The 20432-nt window shown below is 39.5% G+C and overlaps 1 protein-coding gene across 1 annotated transcript; it reads left to right on the top strand.

Annotated features, from left to right (window-relative positions):
* Positions 1–1564: 1564 nt before the first annotated feature.
* Positions 1565–18180, top strand: LOC127430522 (V-set and immunoglobulin domain-containing protein 10-like 2). Its single transcript, XM_051680347.1, has 11 exons — positions 1565–1943; positions 3394–3672; positions 3826–4101; positions 5623–5880; positions 14946–15206; positions 15296–15586; positions 15816–16124; positions 16757–16879; positions 16975–16999; positions 17633–17739; positions 17887–18180. The coding sequence occupies exons 1-11, from the start codon at positions 1565–1567 to the stop codon at positions 17985–17987; spliced, it is 2409 nt and encodes an 802-aa protein (XP_051536307.1). The 3' UTR covers positions 17988–18180.
* Positions 18181–20432: the final 2252 nt, after the last annotated feature.

The raw sequence follows: 20432 nt of genomic DNA, 5'->3' as shown, positions 1-20432 counted from the left end.
TAAGCTGATCTCCCAGCCTGACCAGCTAAAAGGTGCCAAAACACCTTTAAAACCAGCAAACTGACCAGGCTGAGATGCTATCTTAAACCAGCAAACCCTCTTTTGCTGGCTTAAGCTGTTTCTTAAGCTGTCTCAAGCTTGTATTCTCCTATAAGTCCACTAGACCTTAAATTCCCACATTGCTCATTGGTCATGGCTTACCTCAATTTGTAGACTGCATAAAACATTTCTGCAGTTCAACATGGATTATATTTTCTTGGTTTATGGTTTATGTTGGCAAAATCTAACATTCCAATCATATGTAGGGCTTATTGTTATGTAAATATGAAAAAAATAGGGATGTCTCACAAAACCCCCTGAAATCTTAATTTATAACCCCAAATTTGTGTTTCTAATTTGATATCTAATTGGATCTGAACATTGACAAGCTATTATGCTATAAGATACAAGGCACTGCTTGTTATAATTAACATTTGTTTATTTCCCTAAGAGAATAAATCATTGTGTTGGGACTCTGCATGTATCAGAATGTTCCCTTCTTGATGTGGGTGATGGAATGCTAGAACGGCCATCCATACCACCACCCTCAATAATAGATGAGACACAGCTATCATCGTGACATCCTAAACCTTGTCTTTCTACTCTACACCGCTGTATTCCTGTAGGTGGAGGGAATGGTCTGTGAATTATTAAAGCCAAATCAATTTAGAGAGTCTCAGTTGCTTATTTTTCTCACTGAGCCACTTACCGCATGTGGAGTCAGTCTGCATTCAGAAGCTCAGAGAAGATCATTATTTTTATTGGATATTTCACCATTATTCTTTGATTTTAGAGACGGCTGTTGTGCTTTTGTATTTCTTGACCAAGGCTTTGGACACCTGAGAGTCATGGCACCATGTTCCATGGAGTTTTAGGGGTACCTGATATCTGCCTGACAGTTTTATTTCTACCCCTCCTCCAAGGTAAGAGTACAAACAACAGTTTTCACTCCAGACAACTGCTAATTGAAATGGCATTGTCTAATGTGGTGTTTCAGTGCTATTAACTATTTTTTTTATTTATTTATATATATATATATTTTTTACCATACAGTGTTCCTAAAAGTATTTGGACTTCAGTTACTCTTTAGAATGCATGAATATCACTGCATTATATAACAAAATATTAAACGAAGTTGTATTTTTTTTAAATAAAGATAGCACAAACACTTTTAAGCAAAACATAAAAAAAAATTTGCTAGATAAAAAATTATAAAACAATATGTTGTTCAAACTGAAGTCAAACAAAATTTGAAAATGCTTTCTGGTTGTCAATTTTTAGTGTAACATGTTCATAGTTAATGTGATGAATTACATCTGTGGTTACTCTGCAAGGACACCTGTGTGAACCTGAGGGAAACTGACTTCATGCTCATGAGAAATAACACCAGTTAGTTCTGAGAAAAGGTCTAAAATCATTTGTTTGCCAATGGAAAAAATCTACTGATGACACCCTGATCACGCTATCTTTGTAACTTAATCGATGCTAAAAATACCTCGGAGAACTACCACCTTTCACATTATGCATGTGCTCTCACAATGTGTCCCCAGGCATAGATATCTTGGACCCGGGGGAAGTGGTATATAGTGAGACCCGGACCAATGGCGTGGTGGGACGTGGAGTGATCCTGGAATGTGGCCCCACCTTGCCCGATGTCTATATCTGGGGCTTCACCGAACCCGGCACAGACACCATCCGTGCTGTGGTGTACAACTTTGGGAAGGGGCCCAAGCTGCAAAAATTAGCAAAAGACTTGGGTGATCTGACGGTCATCAGCAACAGCGCCTCATTGTCAATAGAGAAGCTTCCTATGGCTGCTGAAGGAGTTTATACCTGCCAGGCACTATATGATACTGCAGAGGGAGCCAAGCTCTATTATTACTATGTGTATCTGCGTGTTCTAGGTCAGTGGTCATCAGAGGTTATTTAAAGGGATAGTTCACCAAAAAATGAAAATTCTCTCATGATTAACTCACCCTCCTGGCATCCCAGATGTGTATGACTTTCATTCTTCTGCAGAACACAAATTAAGATTTTTAAAAGAATATTTCAGCTCTGTAGATCCATACAATGCAAGTGAATGGGTGCCAAAATTTTGTAGCTCCAAAATACAAATATAAAAGGAGCATAAAAGTAATCCATATGACTCCAGAGGTAAAATCCATGTGTTCAGACATGATATGATATGTGTGGGTGAGAAACAAATCAATATTTAAGTCATTTTTATCATAAATTCTCCTCTCTGCCCAGTAGGGGGCGATATGCATTAAGACTGTGAATCACCAAAAACAGAAGAAGAATGGGAAAGTGAAACTGAAGTGGAGATTGACTGAGCAGGGAGAAGAATTTATAGTAAAACAATATTCAATATTGATCTGCTGCCAAGTTAGACTACTTTTAGATAAAGATTTTAAGTGGATGCTAGCGTTTTTATACAGTCACATGACGTCAGTATTTGTAAGGACCCCACTTCAATAATTTTCTCAGAAATGTGGCCCACTCACTCATTTTGCTAAAAAAAAAAAAAGTTCTTTACGTTTTTAAAGTTCTTTAAAGTTCTTTTAGGGGCCGTTCACACCGAATCCATTCTTGCCAGTGTTGAGTGTAATGCAATAACAAAGTAATTAGTATCTGTTAGATTACATTCTAAATTCTTTTAATCAGATTACAGTTATTGGCTTTCAGTTTCACTATCATTACATCATTTGGGTTACACATAATAACAAGGAACACATGACAAGTGTTAGTAGGGGTTAGAAGTGTTCGTAAATTAAAAGTAAAGTCATTAGTAAAATGATTACTTTCCCCAGTAAATAATCCATAAAGTAATCAGATTACAATTTTAGAGAAGTAATTAGTAATCTGTAATGCATTACACTTTTAAGTTATTTAAACTTTACTGGTCCTTGCGCTAAAATAAAGCTAGATGTATCACAACAAATAGAACAGAAAGCAAGTGTCCTGACTTTTTAACAGCTAAAGATCTTTAACCTGACACAGCATCTAAAAAATACAGTGCTACTGTGGCAGACGCTGAAGAAAACAGTGTGACATGAAAAGACGTTCGTCTAGCGCATATTCACAAAACATTTTTAAAAAAGAGCAGATGGCACAAAAACAAATTTGGTGTGAACAACCCCTTAAACTTGAAATGGTGGCACTCGACGCTGTGCAACAGTCAAAGATGTCATGACACATTCGAAGTGAAGGGCCCCTAACTGAAACATGAACTCTTCTACCCTTGCTATTAGATTGTGGACAGAACTCCTGCAAGCTAATAACGTCAGTATATTTTGATTCCACTCTTCCATGCACTATAAGTAATGAGTTTCAATGTTGTAATGACCTCTACAGTGCCAGTGACCAAACCTTACATTCTGATGAGTGACCCCTCGCCAGTTGAGGGCACATCCGTGACCATGCGCTGTGGCATGGAGAACGGCACAGGGCCTATTGATTACATATGGGAGCAGGAGAGCCGGGAAGGGCATTTCACCACTATGGCTAAGAGCAACGACAACAACCTGTTCAATGTTACTGAGATCACCCGCAATCACACCGGCTGGTACAGGTGTATTGCCAGCAATCAGGTCAATGAACAGCGCAGTGATCGGATCTGGCTTGACATTATTTGTAAGTGACTCCTACTGATATGAAATAAAGAATACAGAGTACTTTGGTGCATGCTAGAGTTGTATAGTATTTTTTGCTCTTACCTTGTCAAATCTTACCTTTTGATCTATATTATGAAGATATGCTAGCAAACATGTGTTGGTCTTTTTCCAGTTGGTCCAGACCTGCCTCAGATCGATGTCACCCCTTACTCTGTAACAGAGCGTGGTTATTCAGCCCTGGAAAGAGAGACTGTTTCCCTCCAGTGTCAAGCCTCTTCAAATCCCCCCAGCCAATACGTCTGGTTCTACAACAACTCCCAGGTGTACTCGGGTCCACAGTTCACTATTACCAAGATCCTACGCATGCACACAGGCCTCTACGCCTGCCTGGCTCAGAACACTTACCTCAACACCCGCTCCAAGAAAACGATCACCCTCACCGTCTACTGTGAGTGACTCTCATAAAACCACTGCCTGGACTCTGCTGGCCAAATTTGCTGTTTCTTCCTCCTGTCCTGGTAGAGTTCTTTACAGCTTCTTCATGTTTCCTTCTGAAATTCCTTGTCATTCTTGCTTTATCCTCCATCTTACACTCTTTCCTGTACACTAACAAGCACACACAAGTATGTAAACAAAGGTGTCAGGCTTCCAGAGTGGCCAATTGTGGACGTGCATCTGGAGGTGGTGAAGGACAGTTCTGAGAGCTGAAGGTATACAGCTGGTGTGATTGTTTCTTTGTTATGACAAATCAAGAAAGGTCTAGAAGCCTTGTTTTGTCATAACATCTCAATCTCCCATTCATGTCCTGAATCTGCATCTATTTATGGATGTATTTTGCAGCTCTCCCCCTTCTCTTGTCTGCCAAATGTTAGACTGACCACAATGGTAACAACCTCACAGTACAGAACTATAATTTCATTTCCACACTAATCAGTTTTCTAATTCAGGTTTCCTGGCGTCATCGTTTTCCAAAGTACGTAGTAATGGTGAAAACTATACATTCGAAAATGTTTCGTTTTCGAAATGTTCTATTTTTAGTAGAGGAAAACGGCATTCTAGTGTGGATGAGAGGCATTTAAGTAGCAAAATCAATGCGTTTTCAAACTAAAAGTACTAGTGTGGATGTGATCTTAGGCCACATTCACACAAATACGATATTTCTGAACACGTATAGAAAGTGAAGACTTTTCAAAACACAGTTTTCTGTGATGCATGTGGACAGGTGAAACTGAGAATTTGGAATATAGTGACATCATGAACACAATTGTTTCATGGAATCAGTTGTTTCTAAATATTGATCGTGCGCTGTCAAGGCAGGAATTTGACATTGATGGCAGAATGCTTGTTTGTTTTTTGTGGTCAGCTGTCATAGGTTTGATGACATGTTTATCTTTCAGATAATGTTCATCTGTCCAGATAAACAAGTCAACACCTCTGTTTTACTTCGCCACTCTGTTGTTTAACATCAGGAGAAAAAAAAAACTTCAATATACATTCCCATAATGTGGTTTTTGACATAAAAGCTTTACGGTACAATATCGCCTGGCCTGGCATGGTTATGTGAGCATTTTACAGCGCTGTTGTGTTGACATGTGGATGGAGAGATTTTCTAAAACATTGTAGGTGAAAAAACTGAGGGCGAACATTGCGTTTTCAGTATATATACATGTGGACAAGGCTTTAGAGTTTGCTTCAGTCAGTACAGGAACGATTATAGCAAATCCAAATGGGGGATGCTTTTTCAGCAAATGCTTTAATAATACCAATCCAGTATTTCATCACTCTTGTCTGTAGATGAACTCTCTAGAAGTCCATTAGCGCTTACCTCTATCTAGACACCTAATCCGACCTCTTCGTTGGGCTCAAATTCCGAAGCGCTTCTCTGCCTCTATCAGTTACCTAAATTGGCCCCAAATTACCCAGGATCTATTTCACTGCCCAGTGTTACACAATGGTTTTGTTCCCACAGATCCTCCAGAAGGTGCTCCAACTTGCTCCATTCTCCCAGTGAACAACTACTTTGACCTGGCCCTCCGCTGTATCTGGGAGGGCGGTGTTCCTCCAGCCTCTTTGAGATGGAGTCCGTATGTGTTTGGAGATGAGAGTGAAGGAGTCACAAACATCACCAAGATTCAGACAGGTCCAGAGACCAAAAACAACTCACTGTTCATCTGCCAAGGCTCACATGTAGCACAGAATGAAATCAGCAGCTGTAGCACCAGAGCATGTAAGTGTAAGACACATAAGCACTTAATCCTCTTTAAAAATATATATATACTTGTCATATTTAGCACATGAAAGGCCAGTAATTAGTTTATGGGTCATTGTCAAATAAGGTTGTCAGAGTATAGAACATTTTGAAATCTATTAAAAATCAAGTTTAAAACATGTCAAATTCATAGAAATGGAATCTTCGTGATCTTGTTGGTTTCATATATTTTTGAAGAACATTTATAGCATTTTCTACCAAAATAAATAAATAAATAAAATTAAAAATTAAGGACTTTTGAAATGTCAAGTGGAGTAACAATCAAGTAAAAGGTGTTAAAATACTTTTCTTGCTTCTTGAATACATGAGCATACAAAAATGACCGGTAATACATATATATATATATATATATATATATATATATTGTAACGATGCGCTGGCAATGACAATGGAGACGAAGACGACGATGGTGAAGTGCAAACCCAAGTGCAGTTTATAATAAAAGTGAAATCCAAAAACCCTAACTATCAATGTGAACAAAATACAAAACATTTAGCATGACGACCTGACCTGACTTAGCATGACAACATTACACCAAAAACAATGGAAAACATGAGGGCTAAAATACATGGACAAGGGGTAAAACAGTGACGAGGGAACCAATGAACAGTCAGAACTGATAACAAGACAATAACCCAATGAAAACAAGACACATGAACATGGAGGGAAACAGGAATAACATGACTAGGGAACACATGACATGAAACAGGAACTAGATTTTCAAAATAAAAGACATGAAAAAACATGAACAAACACATCAAATATTACATATATATAAGTAAATGTTTTTACAAATAGCAAGTTTTCTTAGGATTACTCAATTTGAATTGAAAAAAAGTGCCTTTATTAAAATGTCAAAATCTAATATTTTTTTTAAAACAGGTCTTTTTTATGGGTTTCTAGTCACATTACAACAAAATGGCTAAATGTATGCCATGTTGGTTATGCCAGACTGACTATGATTTGAAGGACAATGTTTTTTTTTTTTAACTTTCAATGTTTTTAAAAATCTTAAAACAGATTATTACAAACTACTTTCTTTTTTCAAGAATTTCAGCTTTTATTTTATTTTTTTAGTAAAGCATTGAAACGCTGTGCTCAAAGTTAAAACAGTTGCAACTTTGACCTTGTTGCAGCTGACCAATGATTAACTGAAAATGTGCATGATGAATGCAAATTCTGTCTTTGAAATGATAGGTCCAACATGTCCAAAGTTTGTGGTTTTCCACACATGTTTTTGCCTCACCAATGATGTGTTTTAGAGTAGCTTACAAAACAACAAGAAATATTTGAAAACGGTCAAACTTTATTTAGAGATATTGAATGTCTCATAATTTCCTTTTATTCATTAATATTTGCCTTATTGTTTCTGAGCACCCTAAGATTTCTTTAAAGGGATAGTTCACCCAAAAATGAAAATTCTTTACTCACCCTCATGGCATCCCAGATGTGTATGACTTTCTTCTGCAGAACACAAACAATTTTTAGAAGAATATCTCAGCTCTGTAGGTCCATACAATGCAAGTGGATGGTGATCAGCAGCTCCAAAAAGCACAGACAGTCATAATGAAGGTGATCCATTTGACTCCAGTGGTTAAATTAATGACTCCTGAAGCGATATGATCGCTTTAGGTGAGAAACAGATCAGTATTTATCAGTCACTGTAATTTTCACTGTAATTGTTTAATGCACGTCCATAAGGGGAATCACTGCATGACTGATGTGATACAATCGGAAATGCAGCTCGATTTGTTTACAAGAGAATGCTGTTCACAAGCTTCATTGGTTTTGCTTTCATTTGAACATGCCAGTGCGCAGGCTTGGGGAGTAACGGAATACTTGTAACGGTGTTTCGTAATCAGGATACAAAAACGTGTGACTGTAATCCGTTACAGTCACATAAAAAGCCAACGTATTCAGATTATAGTTACATTTGGTAAAAATTAGGATTACTAGCAGGATTCCATTTTAAATTTGTAACGAAACATAACAAAAAGATCCTCCTGACATAAAATGATGCTTTATAGCGCTGGAGATCTCTTCTGGTTCTTTCTCGTGACTCACAATCTGGCGCTGCTTACTGTCGCATGCGCAAATAACATCTGACTCACATCAACACTGTGCTCTTGAGGCAAATGAGGTCAAACCATTAAGGGCTGTTTCATTGCAATGGCCACTGGAGAAATATGATTATTTTTGTGGAAAATCCGACACTTGTCTCTTCAATGGAGAAAAGGGAAACAACATTACATTTCAGTGCAATTTAGAGGCTACCATCCAGTTGTGAAGATGCAGTGATTTTCCAAGGACCCGACATATAATTTAAAGAAGCATTTATAGGCAAGACCCACACGAAATTCACATTAGCCAGGATAGCAAAAATTAGTCATAAGTGTTCCCTAATTTCGTCGTCTGTCCATCTGTCGATCGTTTTCGTGGGAGCAGGAATAGAAGCGGAGAAACAACCCGTCCCCCCGGCGAATGGCCAGTATTCTGGTATCAGCTACATGGGACGACTACTGTCGAAACTTTAGTGTGACTTCTCATTTCCATCTTAACTTAAGTTGAAACTCTAAAAATGTTCTCTGAAATGCGTTCATGTTGTAATGACAACTTAATTGGGAAAGCATTTCTTTTTTCTTTGTTGAAAAAAATCTAGATTGCACAAATGAATAGCAAATTAATTGAAAATGTTAAGTTCTTAGGGGAAGGTGCAATGGATAATTTATCTGATATTGATCTTATTATAAATGTATTAAGAATAATTCAAAGGTATGTGTGAGGGAGAAATACTGGCAAATTTAACATTGTTCTACGTATTAACATATTCTGTTTTCCTAATAAGGAGGCACTGTCCCTGTTTTTCATATTTTTATCTTATATATAATAATAGCTACATTACTCAAACACGGTTTGTTTGCATTCAGAAAGCATGATTAAAAGTCTTCGAGAACATATTGCTTTTTTCTTGACTTCTTTATTCATATATGCGATCTTGAGGCAATTAAAAAGTAACTAAAAGTAACCTGATTACATTATTTTCTTATTGAGGTAACTGGATTAAGTTACTGATTACATTTTTAATATAATCAATATTTGTAACTGATGACATTTTAAAAGTAACCCTCCCAACCCTGCCAGTGCACTTACGTCACGTGAGAGGCAGCGTGAACTGATTCCCCTCATGAATGCGCATTGGATAGCGACCGGAAGTAAACAATTATAGTGAAAAGGACCTAAATATTTATCTGTTTCTCACCCAAAGCAATCATATCACTTTAGAAGGCATTAATTTAACCACTGGAGTAGTATAGATTAGTATAATTTAATCACTGGAGTAGTATAGAGTCCATCCTGGACTCAAGATGGTGCCGAGTATGGCCGCTGCGTTGCGAGCTCCGACACAACATTGTAGTGTTTTGTTTGTTTTGTTTACAATTCTTATGTTTTTTGTCTTGGATGTTGTCTGCCTTATTGTCTACGACAGACAAACACTTTTGGACATTGGTTCTGCAATTACACACTGTAAACCGGACTTCAAATTCCTCAATGCTGACCTGCTGTTTACAAACACGCCAGTGGAGCCCTTTGTCTGGGCAGCCCGGCCATGGAAACGCAAAAGGAAAAGGGGAAACAGAGCCGGCGTTCTCATCAGAGTAAGACGTCGTGCAAATCGACCCCCGCTACCCAGTATTCTACTGGCAAATGTTCAGTCTTTGGACAACTAGCTCTGTGAGCTGAGAGCGCGGATCTTTTTCCAATGAGAGACGAGGGACTGCTGCATTATCTGCCTTACAGAAACTAGGATGTGTGCGGAGATTCCAGACTCAGCCATTGAACCAGCGGGGTTCTCCGTGCACTGAGCGGACAGAGTGAAAGACCTCTCAGGTAAAAGCAGAGGTGGTGGTGTAGGCTTTATGATCAACAAATCATGGTGTGATCAGAGGAATATACATTCTATCAAGTCTTTCTGCTCTCCTGATCTGGAATTTCTCATGCTTCTGTGTCGACCATTCTGGCTACCGAGGGAATTCACAGCAGTCATTATCACTGCTGTGTACATCCCGCCACAAGCCGACACAGACCGGGCGCTTAAGGAACTGTATGGGATTATAAGCAAGCAGGAAACCACGCACCATGAGGCCACGTTCATTGTGACCGGGGACTTTAACAAAGCCAATCTCAAATCAGTCGCACCAAAATACCACCAACACATTAGTTTTAACACATGAGTGGACCGGGTTTTGGACCATTGCTACTCTCCCTTCCGGGATGGCTACAAATCCCTCCCCTGCCCACCATTTGGCAAATCAGACCACTCTTCCATTCTGCTTCTGCCCGCTTACAGGCAGAAACTGAAACAGGAAGCACCCACCCTCAGAACGATCCAGTGCTGGTCAGACCAATCAGAATCTATGCTACAAGACTGTTTTGATCACGCGGACTGGAAGATGTTCCAGTCCGCCTCTGATGACGACATCGAGCTTTATGCTGATAGCGTAATGTGTTTCATCAGAAATTGCATAGAGGAAGTTGTTCCGAGCAAAACAATACGGATATATCCGAACCAGAAACCTTGGATTAATAGCGATGTTCGCGCGGCACTTGATGTGCGGACCTCCGCTTTTAATTCCGGGAACGTGGAGGAGCATAAACAAGCCAGTAATCAGAACAGCAAAACGTCAGTACAGGAATAACATTGAAGGACAGTTTAACACCACCAACTCTAGAAGCATGTGGCAGGGAATTAACATAATCACGGACTTTAAAGAGAATAAAAACTCCATCGTGAAAACCACTGCCTCTCTCCCGGATGAGCTAAATTCTTTTTATGCTCATTTTGAGGGAAATAACACCGCACTCGTGGAGAGAGCTCTCACAGCTGAGGCTACAGAGGTTAGTTCACTCTCCGTCTCTGTAGCAGATGTAACCCGATCCTTCCGACGGGTGAATATCCACAAAGCCGCGGGTCCAGACGGCATTCCGGGCCGCGTCATCAGAGCATGTGCGAACCAGCTGGCTGGTGTTTTTACAAACATTTTCAACCTTTCCCTCTCTTTGTCTGTAGTCCCCACATGCTTTAAAACGTCCACCATTGTGCCTGTTCCAAAGCAATCCAAAATCACTTGTTTAAATGACTGGCGTCCTGTTGCTCTGACCCCCATCATCAGCAAATGCTTTGAGAGACTAATCAGAGATTACATCTGCTCTGTGCTGCCTTCATCACTGGACCCATTGTAGTTTGCTTACCGCAACAACCACTCCACTGACGATGCCATTGCATCTACAATACACACTGCTCTCTCCCACCTGGAAAAAAGAACACTTATGTGAGAATGTTGTTTGTAGACTACAGCTCAGCATTCAAAACCATAGTGCCCTCCAAGCTTGATGAGAAACTCCGGGCTCTTGGCTTAAACAGCTCACTGTGCAGCTGGATCCTGGACTTCCTGTCAAGCAGACGCCAGGTGGCTAGAATGGGCAGCAACATCTCCTCATCACTGACCCTCAACACTGAAACCCCGCAGGGCTGTGTTCTCAGCCCACTCCTGTATTCCCTGTACACACATGACTGTGTGGCAACACACAGCTCCAATGCCATCATTAAGTTTGCTGATGATACAATGGTGGTAGGTCTGATCACTGACAATGATGAAACAGCCTACAGAGAGGAGTTGCACACTCTGACACACTGGTGTCAGCAGCACAACCTCTCCCTTAACGTCAGTAACACAAAGGAGCTTGTGGTGGAATTCAGGAGAAGAGAAAGAGAACACAGCTCCATCACCATCAATGGAGCACCAGTGGAGAGAGTCAGCAGCTTCAAGTTCCTGGGTGTCCACATCACTGAGGAACTCACATGGTCCGTCCACACTGAGGCCTTCGTGAAGAAGGCTCATCAGCGCCTCTTCTTCCCGAGACAGCTGAGGAAGTTTGGAATGAACCGCCACATCCTCACACGGTTCTACACCTGCACTGTAGAGAGCATCCTTACTGGCTGCATCTCCGCCTGGTACAGCAACAGCACCGCCCACAACTGCAAAGCCCTGCAAAGGGTGGTGCGAACTGCCAGACACATCATCGGAGGTGAGCTTCCCTCCCTCCAGGACATATATACCAGGCGGTGTGTGAAAAAAGCTTGGAGGATCATCAGAGACTCCAGCCACCCGAGCCATGGGCTGCTCTCACTGCTACCATCAGGCAGGCGGTATCGCAGCATCAGGACCCACACCAGCCGACTACATGACAGCTTCTTCCCCCAAGCAATCAGACTTTTGAACTCTTGATCTCTCACGATCAAAATACATCAGCACTGCACTTTATTACTCTTATATCTCACACCGGACTGTCATAAATTATATTCTCTCTTAACAACACACTGGCAACTTACTATCAACCGACAGCCTGAATGTCAATGCAGTACAATACAACCTACTGTACATTTTATATATACTATATATATACTACTTTTATTGTATAATGTGTATTCTATATTGTGTGTATTGTATAATGTACATTGTATGTTATTATTTGTATATTGTGTTATGTGTAATTATGTGTATATTAGATTTTAAATTGTGTTGTGTAAATCTGATGTTTATTGTAAATATGTCACATCACTGTCACGACTACTATGTTGCTCGGAACTGCACCCAAGAATTTCACACACTATTGCACTTGTGTATATGGTTGTGTGACAATAAAAGTGACTTGATTTGATTTGATTACTTTTACTACAACTGTCTGTGCTTTTTGGAGCTAAGTGCTGATCACCATCCACTTGCATTGTATGGACCAACAGAGCTGATATATTCTTCTAAAAATCTTAATTTGTGTTCTGCTTTTTGAAAGAAAGTCAAACACATCTGGTATGGCATGAGAGTGAGTAAATTATGAGAGAATTTTCATTTTTGGGTGAACTATCCCTTTAATTAATTTAAATTTCTTCATAATCATCCCAAGACGTTCAATGACTCATCTGCTGTATATTGCAATGAATGTATCATATTTCCATGACTTTTTTCCATTCTAAGCCCAAATACATGTTTTCAAGGTTTACGGTGCATACCTACTCTCTTTTGCCAAGCAAACTTGTAAAAATCACCATTCCGGGATGCTACCTGCAACACTTTTTTATGTGGAGGTCAAAGCAGCACTTGACATTGCGACGTGAGTTCTGTGGAAGCCCCTTAAGACATTTTTTACTTTAAGCCCCAGAAAAAATTTCAAAATGATTTTGAAGAGTTGAAAGCATGTTCATCATAATATACAGTGCATCCGGAAAGTATTCACAGCACTTCACTTTTTCCACATTTTGTTATGTTACAGCCTTATTCCAAAATGGATTAAATTCATTATTTTCCTCAAAATTCTACAAACAATACCCCATAATGACAATGTGAAAGAAGTTTGTTTGAAATCTTTGCAAATTTATTAAAAATAAAAAACGAAAAACCAAATCACATGTACATAAGTGTTCACAGCCTTTGCTCAATACTTTATGGAAGCACCTTTGGCACCAGTTACAGCCTCATGTCTTTTTGAGTATGATGCTACAAGCTTGGCACACCTATTTTTGGGCAGTTTCTCCCATTCTTCTTTATAGGACCTCTCAAGCTCCATCAGGTTGGATGGGGAGCGTCGGTGCACAGCCATTTTCAGATCTCTCCAGGATGTTCAATCGGGTTCAAGTCTGGGCTCTGGCTGGGCCACTCAAGGACATTCACAGAGTTGTCCCGGAGCCACTCCTTTGTTATCTTGGCTGTGTGCTTAGGGCCATTGTCCTGTTGGAAGATGAACCTTCGGCCCAGTCTGAGGTCCAGAGTGCTCTGGAGCAGGTTTTCATCAAGGATGTCTCTGTACATTGCTGCATTCATCTTTCCCTTGATCCTGACTAGTCTCCCAGTTCCTGCCACTGAAAAACATCCCCACAGCATGATGCTGCCACCACCATGCTTCACTGTAGGGATGGTATTGGCCAGGTGATGAGCGGTGCCTGGTTTCCTCCAGACATGACACTTGCCATTCAGGCCAAAGAGTTCAATCTTTGTTTCTCATGGTCTGAGAGTACTTCAGGTGCCTTTTGGCAAACTCCAGGTGGGCTGTCATGTGCCTTTTACTGAGGAGTGGCTTCCGTCTGGCCACTCTACCATACAGGCCTGATTGGTGGAGTGCTGCAGAGATGGTTGTTCTTCTGGAAGGTTCTCCTCTCTCCACAGAGAAATGCTGGAGCTCTGTCAGAGTGACCATTGGGTTCTTGGTCACCTCCCTGACTAAGGCCCTTCTCCCCCGATCACTCAGTTTGGCCAAGTGGCCAGCTCTAGGAAGAGTCCTGGTGGTTCCAAACTTCTTCCATTTACGGATGATGGAGGCCACTGTGCTCATTAGGACCTTCAATGCTGCGGAAATTTTTCTGTACCCTTCCCCAGATCTGTGCCTCGATACAATCCTGTCTCGGAGGTCTACAGACAATTCCTTCGACTTCATTTCTTGGTTTGTACTCTGACATGCACTGTTAACTGTGGGAACTTATATAGACAGGTGTGTGCCTTTCCAAATCATGTCCAATCAACTGAATTTACTACAGGTGGACTCCAATCAAGTTGTAGAAACATCTCAATGATGATCAGTGGAAACAGGATGCACCTGAGCTCAATTTTGAGTGTCATGGCAAAGGCTGTGAATACTTATGTACATGTGATTTTTTTCATTTTTTCTTTTTAATAAATTTGCAAAGATTTCAAAGAAACTTCTTTCACATTGTCATTATGGGGTATTGTTTGTAGAATTTTGAGGAAAATAATGAATTTAATCCATTTTGGAATAAGGCTGTAACATAACAAAATGTGGAAAAGTGAAGCGCTGTGAATACATTCCGGATGCACTGTAGGTGTATTCAGGCAAATTAGTTGAATTGTTTTGTGTGAATTGCATTTTGTTTATGTTTTTTGAATAACTTAATTGATCAGGACAAAAAAATTATGTGAAGTCCTTGACCCTCATATATATGGTCTTGACTCCAGGGATGCCCTCTGGGGAGCCCAAGTGTTCTGCATACGCTACTCGTAACAATGAGTACCTGATGCTGTCCTGCTCCTGGGAGGGTGGGTTTCCTCGAGCCCTGCTATGGTGGGCCTCCAGCTCAGGGGACATGCAAGGCACATCTGAGCAGAATGCCAACATTTTGGTTCTGCGGTCCAGTGCCACCTACAGTGGCAAAGCCTTTGTATGCCATGGCAAACATCCATTGGCAAAGGAGATCAAACAGTGTGTGTTAAAGCTGGGTAAGGAAGGGTCTTTCATCATTCTACAGCACTCTTTCAAAACACAAGAAAAAATGATTTTAAACTGTGTCCTCTCTTCTTGTCTTCAGAGGCACCAGTCTTAGTCACCCAGCGCAGCATGATGTCTGTCTATGAGGGCAGTGATGTCCAGCTCACCTGCATTTTGAGTAAAAACTACCCTGTTACTGAGATCACCTGGTATAATAACTTAAAACAGCATGTGGACAGCATACCTATGAAGTACATACTGGAACGAGCTGCTACCTGGACCAACTTGACCGTTCGGGAAACGGACAGTGAAACAGACAGCGGCCAGTACTGGTGTTCAGCTACCAATGCTGTTGGAGGGGCAGAGATCCCTATTATGCTGATGGTGAAGAGTAAGCAAGCCTTTTAAAGGGATAGTTCAGCCAAAAATGAAAACTCTGTCATTGTTTGCTTACGTTGTTATGTTTCAAACCCGTATGACTTACTTTCTTCATAGAAATGGTGAATTACAGTATAATTTGGATTAGAAAATAGTTTTCACCTCAACTCCAGTAGCTCAGCCATTGGTCATACTAAAGAGTGAGAAATAAATAACTGACTTTCTAAATGGCTCTGTTTCAGGGTACCCAATGCCCCCAAATATAACCATCAGTAGGATCATTTACAACAGTCATCAACGAACAGATGTTGACCTAGACTGGCTGCTTCAGACTGACGGTGACCTCACCGGGTTCTTTATCGAGCGTCAGAGGCTCCCTGACCCTGTGAAGAAATTAAACAGTGATCCTCCCTGGCAGAAACTGGTAGATCTGGATCCTGATGTCCGAACCTACCAAGTCGACAGTCTGGATCCCATTGGAACCTATGTGTTCCGCATTACTGCCGTCAACCACCGCACCATTGGAAACCCCTCAGAGATTAAGAGCCCAGGTGAGAACTCACACAAGTGGTTATGATAATAGTTTACTAATTTAAATCATATCAAAATACCAAACAAATGTGGAATATCAGTTGATGCTGTGAGCTGTTTAAGATTTTCATTTCCACATTGCCATTCATTGTAAATCTAATACTGTTGTTTTTGTTTTGTTGTCCATTCAGGTGACACTTGGCCACTTCCACACCCACACATTTCCTCCCACTCTTCCTTTCCTCTTCCATGATCTGCCTGTTAACTTGTCTTTAGACCTTTCCTTATATCACTTTATGTCTATTAATCTCATTCTGTCTGATAATGCAACTTACCCCTTAAGAGAATACTCGTGATCATAGATATGATGCTAAAACAATTAGCTAAACAGTTAAACCCAAGCTACAGTAGCTAAACCCAAAAGGATGTTTAGGTTAAAAGGATAATTTACCCTAAAAATTCTGTCATCATTTCTCACCCTCATGTTGTGTAAATGATGACAATCAAATTAAAGTAATACCATATATTGATCAATTGATGGAATGGTATGGAGTAAAAGAACTAATAAGCCTCTGAAAATGTCCATTTGCCTGGAACACTAAAATTTGGACACTGATTTTGTAAAAACTGAAAAAGGTATACTGTCTTCCAGCGGACCCTCCCTTCAATGCCTACCCTGCTGTGATCGGGGCAGCCATCGGGGGCATGATCATAGCAACAATAGTCACTGTGCTGCTCTTCATGTATGTGTTACGGAACCGCAACAATAACCCACGTGAGTTTTTTAAGAATTTCTCATTTAATCAAAACATTTTCTCATTGTTGGCACTCATTGTGACTATTTGCTAATGTCATTTTCATACTTTACAGGGCTTCATGACTTGATATTTGGAAGGTATGTTTGGCAATTGATATTCTAGATATTTGGTTTCTCTTTTCTATAATATTGTAGATACATTTATTATATATAATTGATCAAATAAATTACAAATAGAAGATATAGTGAAATGAAATGATGCCCATAAGTCTCATTTTTCTCAACACTGCAAGAAATTATTTTAAGTATTTTATATAAGTATTTTTGTCTTGTTTTCCAGTAAAAATATCTAAACATTCTTAAAATGTGATTTATTTACTTGACGAGCAAACTGACATAAGACTTTAAGTCTTGTTTTGAGAGAAATCTAATCAAATTTAGTTAGATTTATGCTTAAAACAAGAAAAAAAAAATGTTTGCCAATGGAGTAAGAAAAAGAAACATAATTCAAAGAGAAAACAAGTTTATTTTGCTTACCCCATTGGCAGATTTTGTCAGATTTATCTTAAAACAAGACTTAATATCTTATCCCATTTTGCTTGAAGTAAATAAATCATGTTTTAAGAATGTTTAGATAATTTTACAGAAAATAACAAAAATACTTGTCTTGAAAATCATTTTTTGCAGTGAATACACTGTAAATTGTGCAATTACTTAGAAAGGGACATTCCTATTGATCATTTAAATTTGGTGGATGTTATTTATTTTCAGGCAGAACAGCCAGTCTAGAGAGAACATCAACTTCCCTGAGGATGAAGTTGTTGAAGGAGGTGAGGGGGAGAGAGGCACAGGAGAGCCAAGCCCATCAGCTAGTCCAGGTATCTAAAGCCCTTCGGCACTTCTTCATTACACTCATAACAAAACAAAAGCAGCTTGGTGCTTCATCACTTCTGAAATATGCATGTGTATTCAATTGTTTTGTTCACTCCCATTTGAACAAAGAAAGAATACACTGTCTCTTGCAGGACCATCAATGGCATTGCCAAGGCCAAGTGCAACACCTACAAACCTTCCCCCCGGCGAGGAGCCAGTCAACGTCACTATAACCGTCATGGCCTCAAGCTAGAGACAAAGCTGATCATAATCATCTGTTTGATGTTACTATAAAATTACCACATGGTGATGCACTTTGGGGGATCAGTGACACATTTGTTTCAACAGAAACAAACAAAAAAAAACAAAATTTTTATTTTGAGTCTAATTTTATTCTAAGGTCACCAATAATTTAAGAGATTACTGGCTCACTAGCAAGTATCTCACATTTAGATCAGCTTCAGATATTTGCAAGCTACCTTGCTTTGTCGCACAGCTACAACACAAGCATTTGTTGTGCATAGGCAGCAGGATTGCTACGTTTTTGTTAAATAAATCTAAAGTAGCCTATTCCATCTCATAAGTAGCCTATTCCATCTAATCACACAGTAATTGCTTCTGAAAGTAATACAAATCTAATTTTAAGCAATCTTTAAATGTAAATACACAGATTGTGAAAAACATCCATGAGTATTATTTGCACTTCCATTTGTCTATATTCAGTGAACTACACTGATTTGTAACTGCTTCTAAATAACATGGGTTGATGTGTAATAATTCCAAGATCAACATACTCTGATACTTTGGTTAGGAATTGTCTTTGTAAGCAAAATGTGTACTTTTCTGAACTCTCAACTTTTAATAAAAATAAGGCCAAACATGACTCCAAGTGTAGTCCATTAAGCTTCTGTTGCATGTTCCATCTTTCCTTTCTAATTTTCAAATATAAACAAATACAAAGTCGATTAAGCCAAACAAAATTATTAATGACATATTTATTTCAAATTTTGTTTTAAACATTCAGAACTTCACATCTTTTCATGTTGGCATGGGCAAAGATATATGAAGGTAAATCAATAGCAAAACTCAAGATATTGCATATTTGGATTTGAGAACTTGTACAATAAATATTTGTACTTGTAAGTTGAAATTTACACTTACAGCACTGATGTGAAAACTTGTAAAATAAAAATTGAAGTTGAATGTTGCAATCTGCACTCACAGACAATAATTCAAAGCTTGTGTTCTGAATTCACAATTGCAGACAAGTAGTCACAGATGTGTAAAATGACATTCACATAAATACAACTACAGACATAAAACTTGTATTACACATTAACTTTTGTACTTTAATTCATTTTCGAAGTACAACTGCAAATCGGCACTTACAACCTCTCAAATCTGGCACTGTAACTTTAAATCTTCACGCCTTGACTTTTGCAACTACTTTTGTGAAAAACCTGTAGCAAAACTCACTTGTGCACTTGTAAAATCCTAATGCAAGAGAGCAAGACCAGTGTTAGTTGGAGGAAGGGGAGGGGTCAATGAAGTCATTTTATTGGTTGATGCCTAGGCAATGAATGTCACTGGTGTGAATCGTGTTAACTGGTGGTGTGCATGACACCTGCATGTGAATAATTTAACTTGCCTTTTCAGCAGATTAATTCAATGTGATTTGCCAAGGAGCAAAGAAAAGACGTTTTGCACATTTTAAAAATGTTTTGGTAACATTATTAACCCGCTTTGTTTAATTGATGTCTGTTCTAATGAATTTGACACAGTTTAAGAGTGCTTTTAACAGTTTCACAGGGTAACATGGTTATCTATCTTAATGTGGGACATTGGTTTGAATGGGAACTATGAAGTTATATGTGCCAAATTCTGCCTGCACAACATTGTATTTTGAGCGTGCAAAATGATATTTTGAGCGTGCAAAATGATATTTTGAGCGCACAAAATCGTTGTGCATGCAAGATGATATTTTGAGCGCACAAAAAGTTATTTTGCACGCACTTGAACGTTTTGTAAAGCAAAGTATCTTCTTGCAAAGATTAATAATTTTTTTGCATGTGCAAGGACTCACTTGCTCTCTCTCCTCATATGACCTCTGTGTGCACTCTGAACTTTAGACTGCTCGCTTGCTTTTACACCCGTATTCCCACAAGTCCCACCCCCTACATCAGGATTGGCTATTAGGAGCTTGTAGAAAGTTCTTAGTTCATGGGCAATGGAGGAGTCAGGAGACAACGAAGCAGGTTCAAGGTCAGTTTTTTTAATCTTCAGTTTCACACAATCGATGGTAACCATCAAAACAAATAAACAGCTTATTAATAAATGAAAGCACTCTCTCTGTTCATAACTGTTGTGCTTGATGGTCACTCTCCTCCCTCTCTGACGCTCTGGTCGAGCCTTTTCAGGTCTCCCTCCGCCATCACTATAATGAGAGACAGGTGTTAGAGATAATTATGACCCCAGTGACAAGCCTTACCGCTCTCCCTCTCCCGCAGACCGAAACATGACCACGCCCCCATGCCACAGAGCTGCTTACAAGCGCTCTGTGATTGGACAGTTGAAGTAGCTACTGCAACCATGAACATCTCAGTGTAAATAGCCAACAGGAACAATGCTCCAAGTTTAGTACACACTTTATATACTGTTTGCATTTATTATTACAAAATATATTTACCCTGTGGATTAT

The sequence above is a fragment of the Myxocyprinus asiaticus genome, chromosome 40 (assembly GCF_019703515.2).
Source record: "Myxocyprinus asiaticus isolate MX2 ecotype Aquarium Trade chromosome 40, UBuf_Myxa_2, whole genome shotgun sequence".
Taxonomy (NCBI): domain Eukaryota; kingdom Metazoa; phylum Chordata; class Actinopteri; order Cypriniformes; family Catostomidae; genus Myxocyprinus; species Myxocyprinus asiaticus.
The sequence above is the reverse complement of the archived record's forward strand: the minus strand, read 5'-3'. Positions and strand labels throughout refer to the sequence as shown.

Excerpts from the sequence above, each read along its gene's own strand:
- LOC127430522 (XM_051680347.1), top strand. The coding sequence starts at position 1,565 with ATGTGCTCTCACAATGTGTCCCCAGGCATAGATATCTTGGACCCGGGG. Across the intron at positions 1,944-3,393 it reads TGTGTATCTGCGTGTTCTAG|TGCCAGTGACCAAACCTTAC; the intron begins GTCAGTGGTCAT and ends TGACCTCTACAG. Across the intron at positions 15,587-15,815 it reads TATTATGCTGATGGTGAAGA|GGTACCCAATGCCCCCAAAT; the intron begins GTAAGCAAGCCT and ends GCTCTGTTTCAG.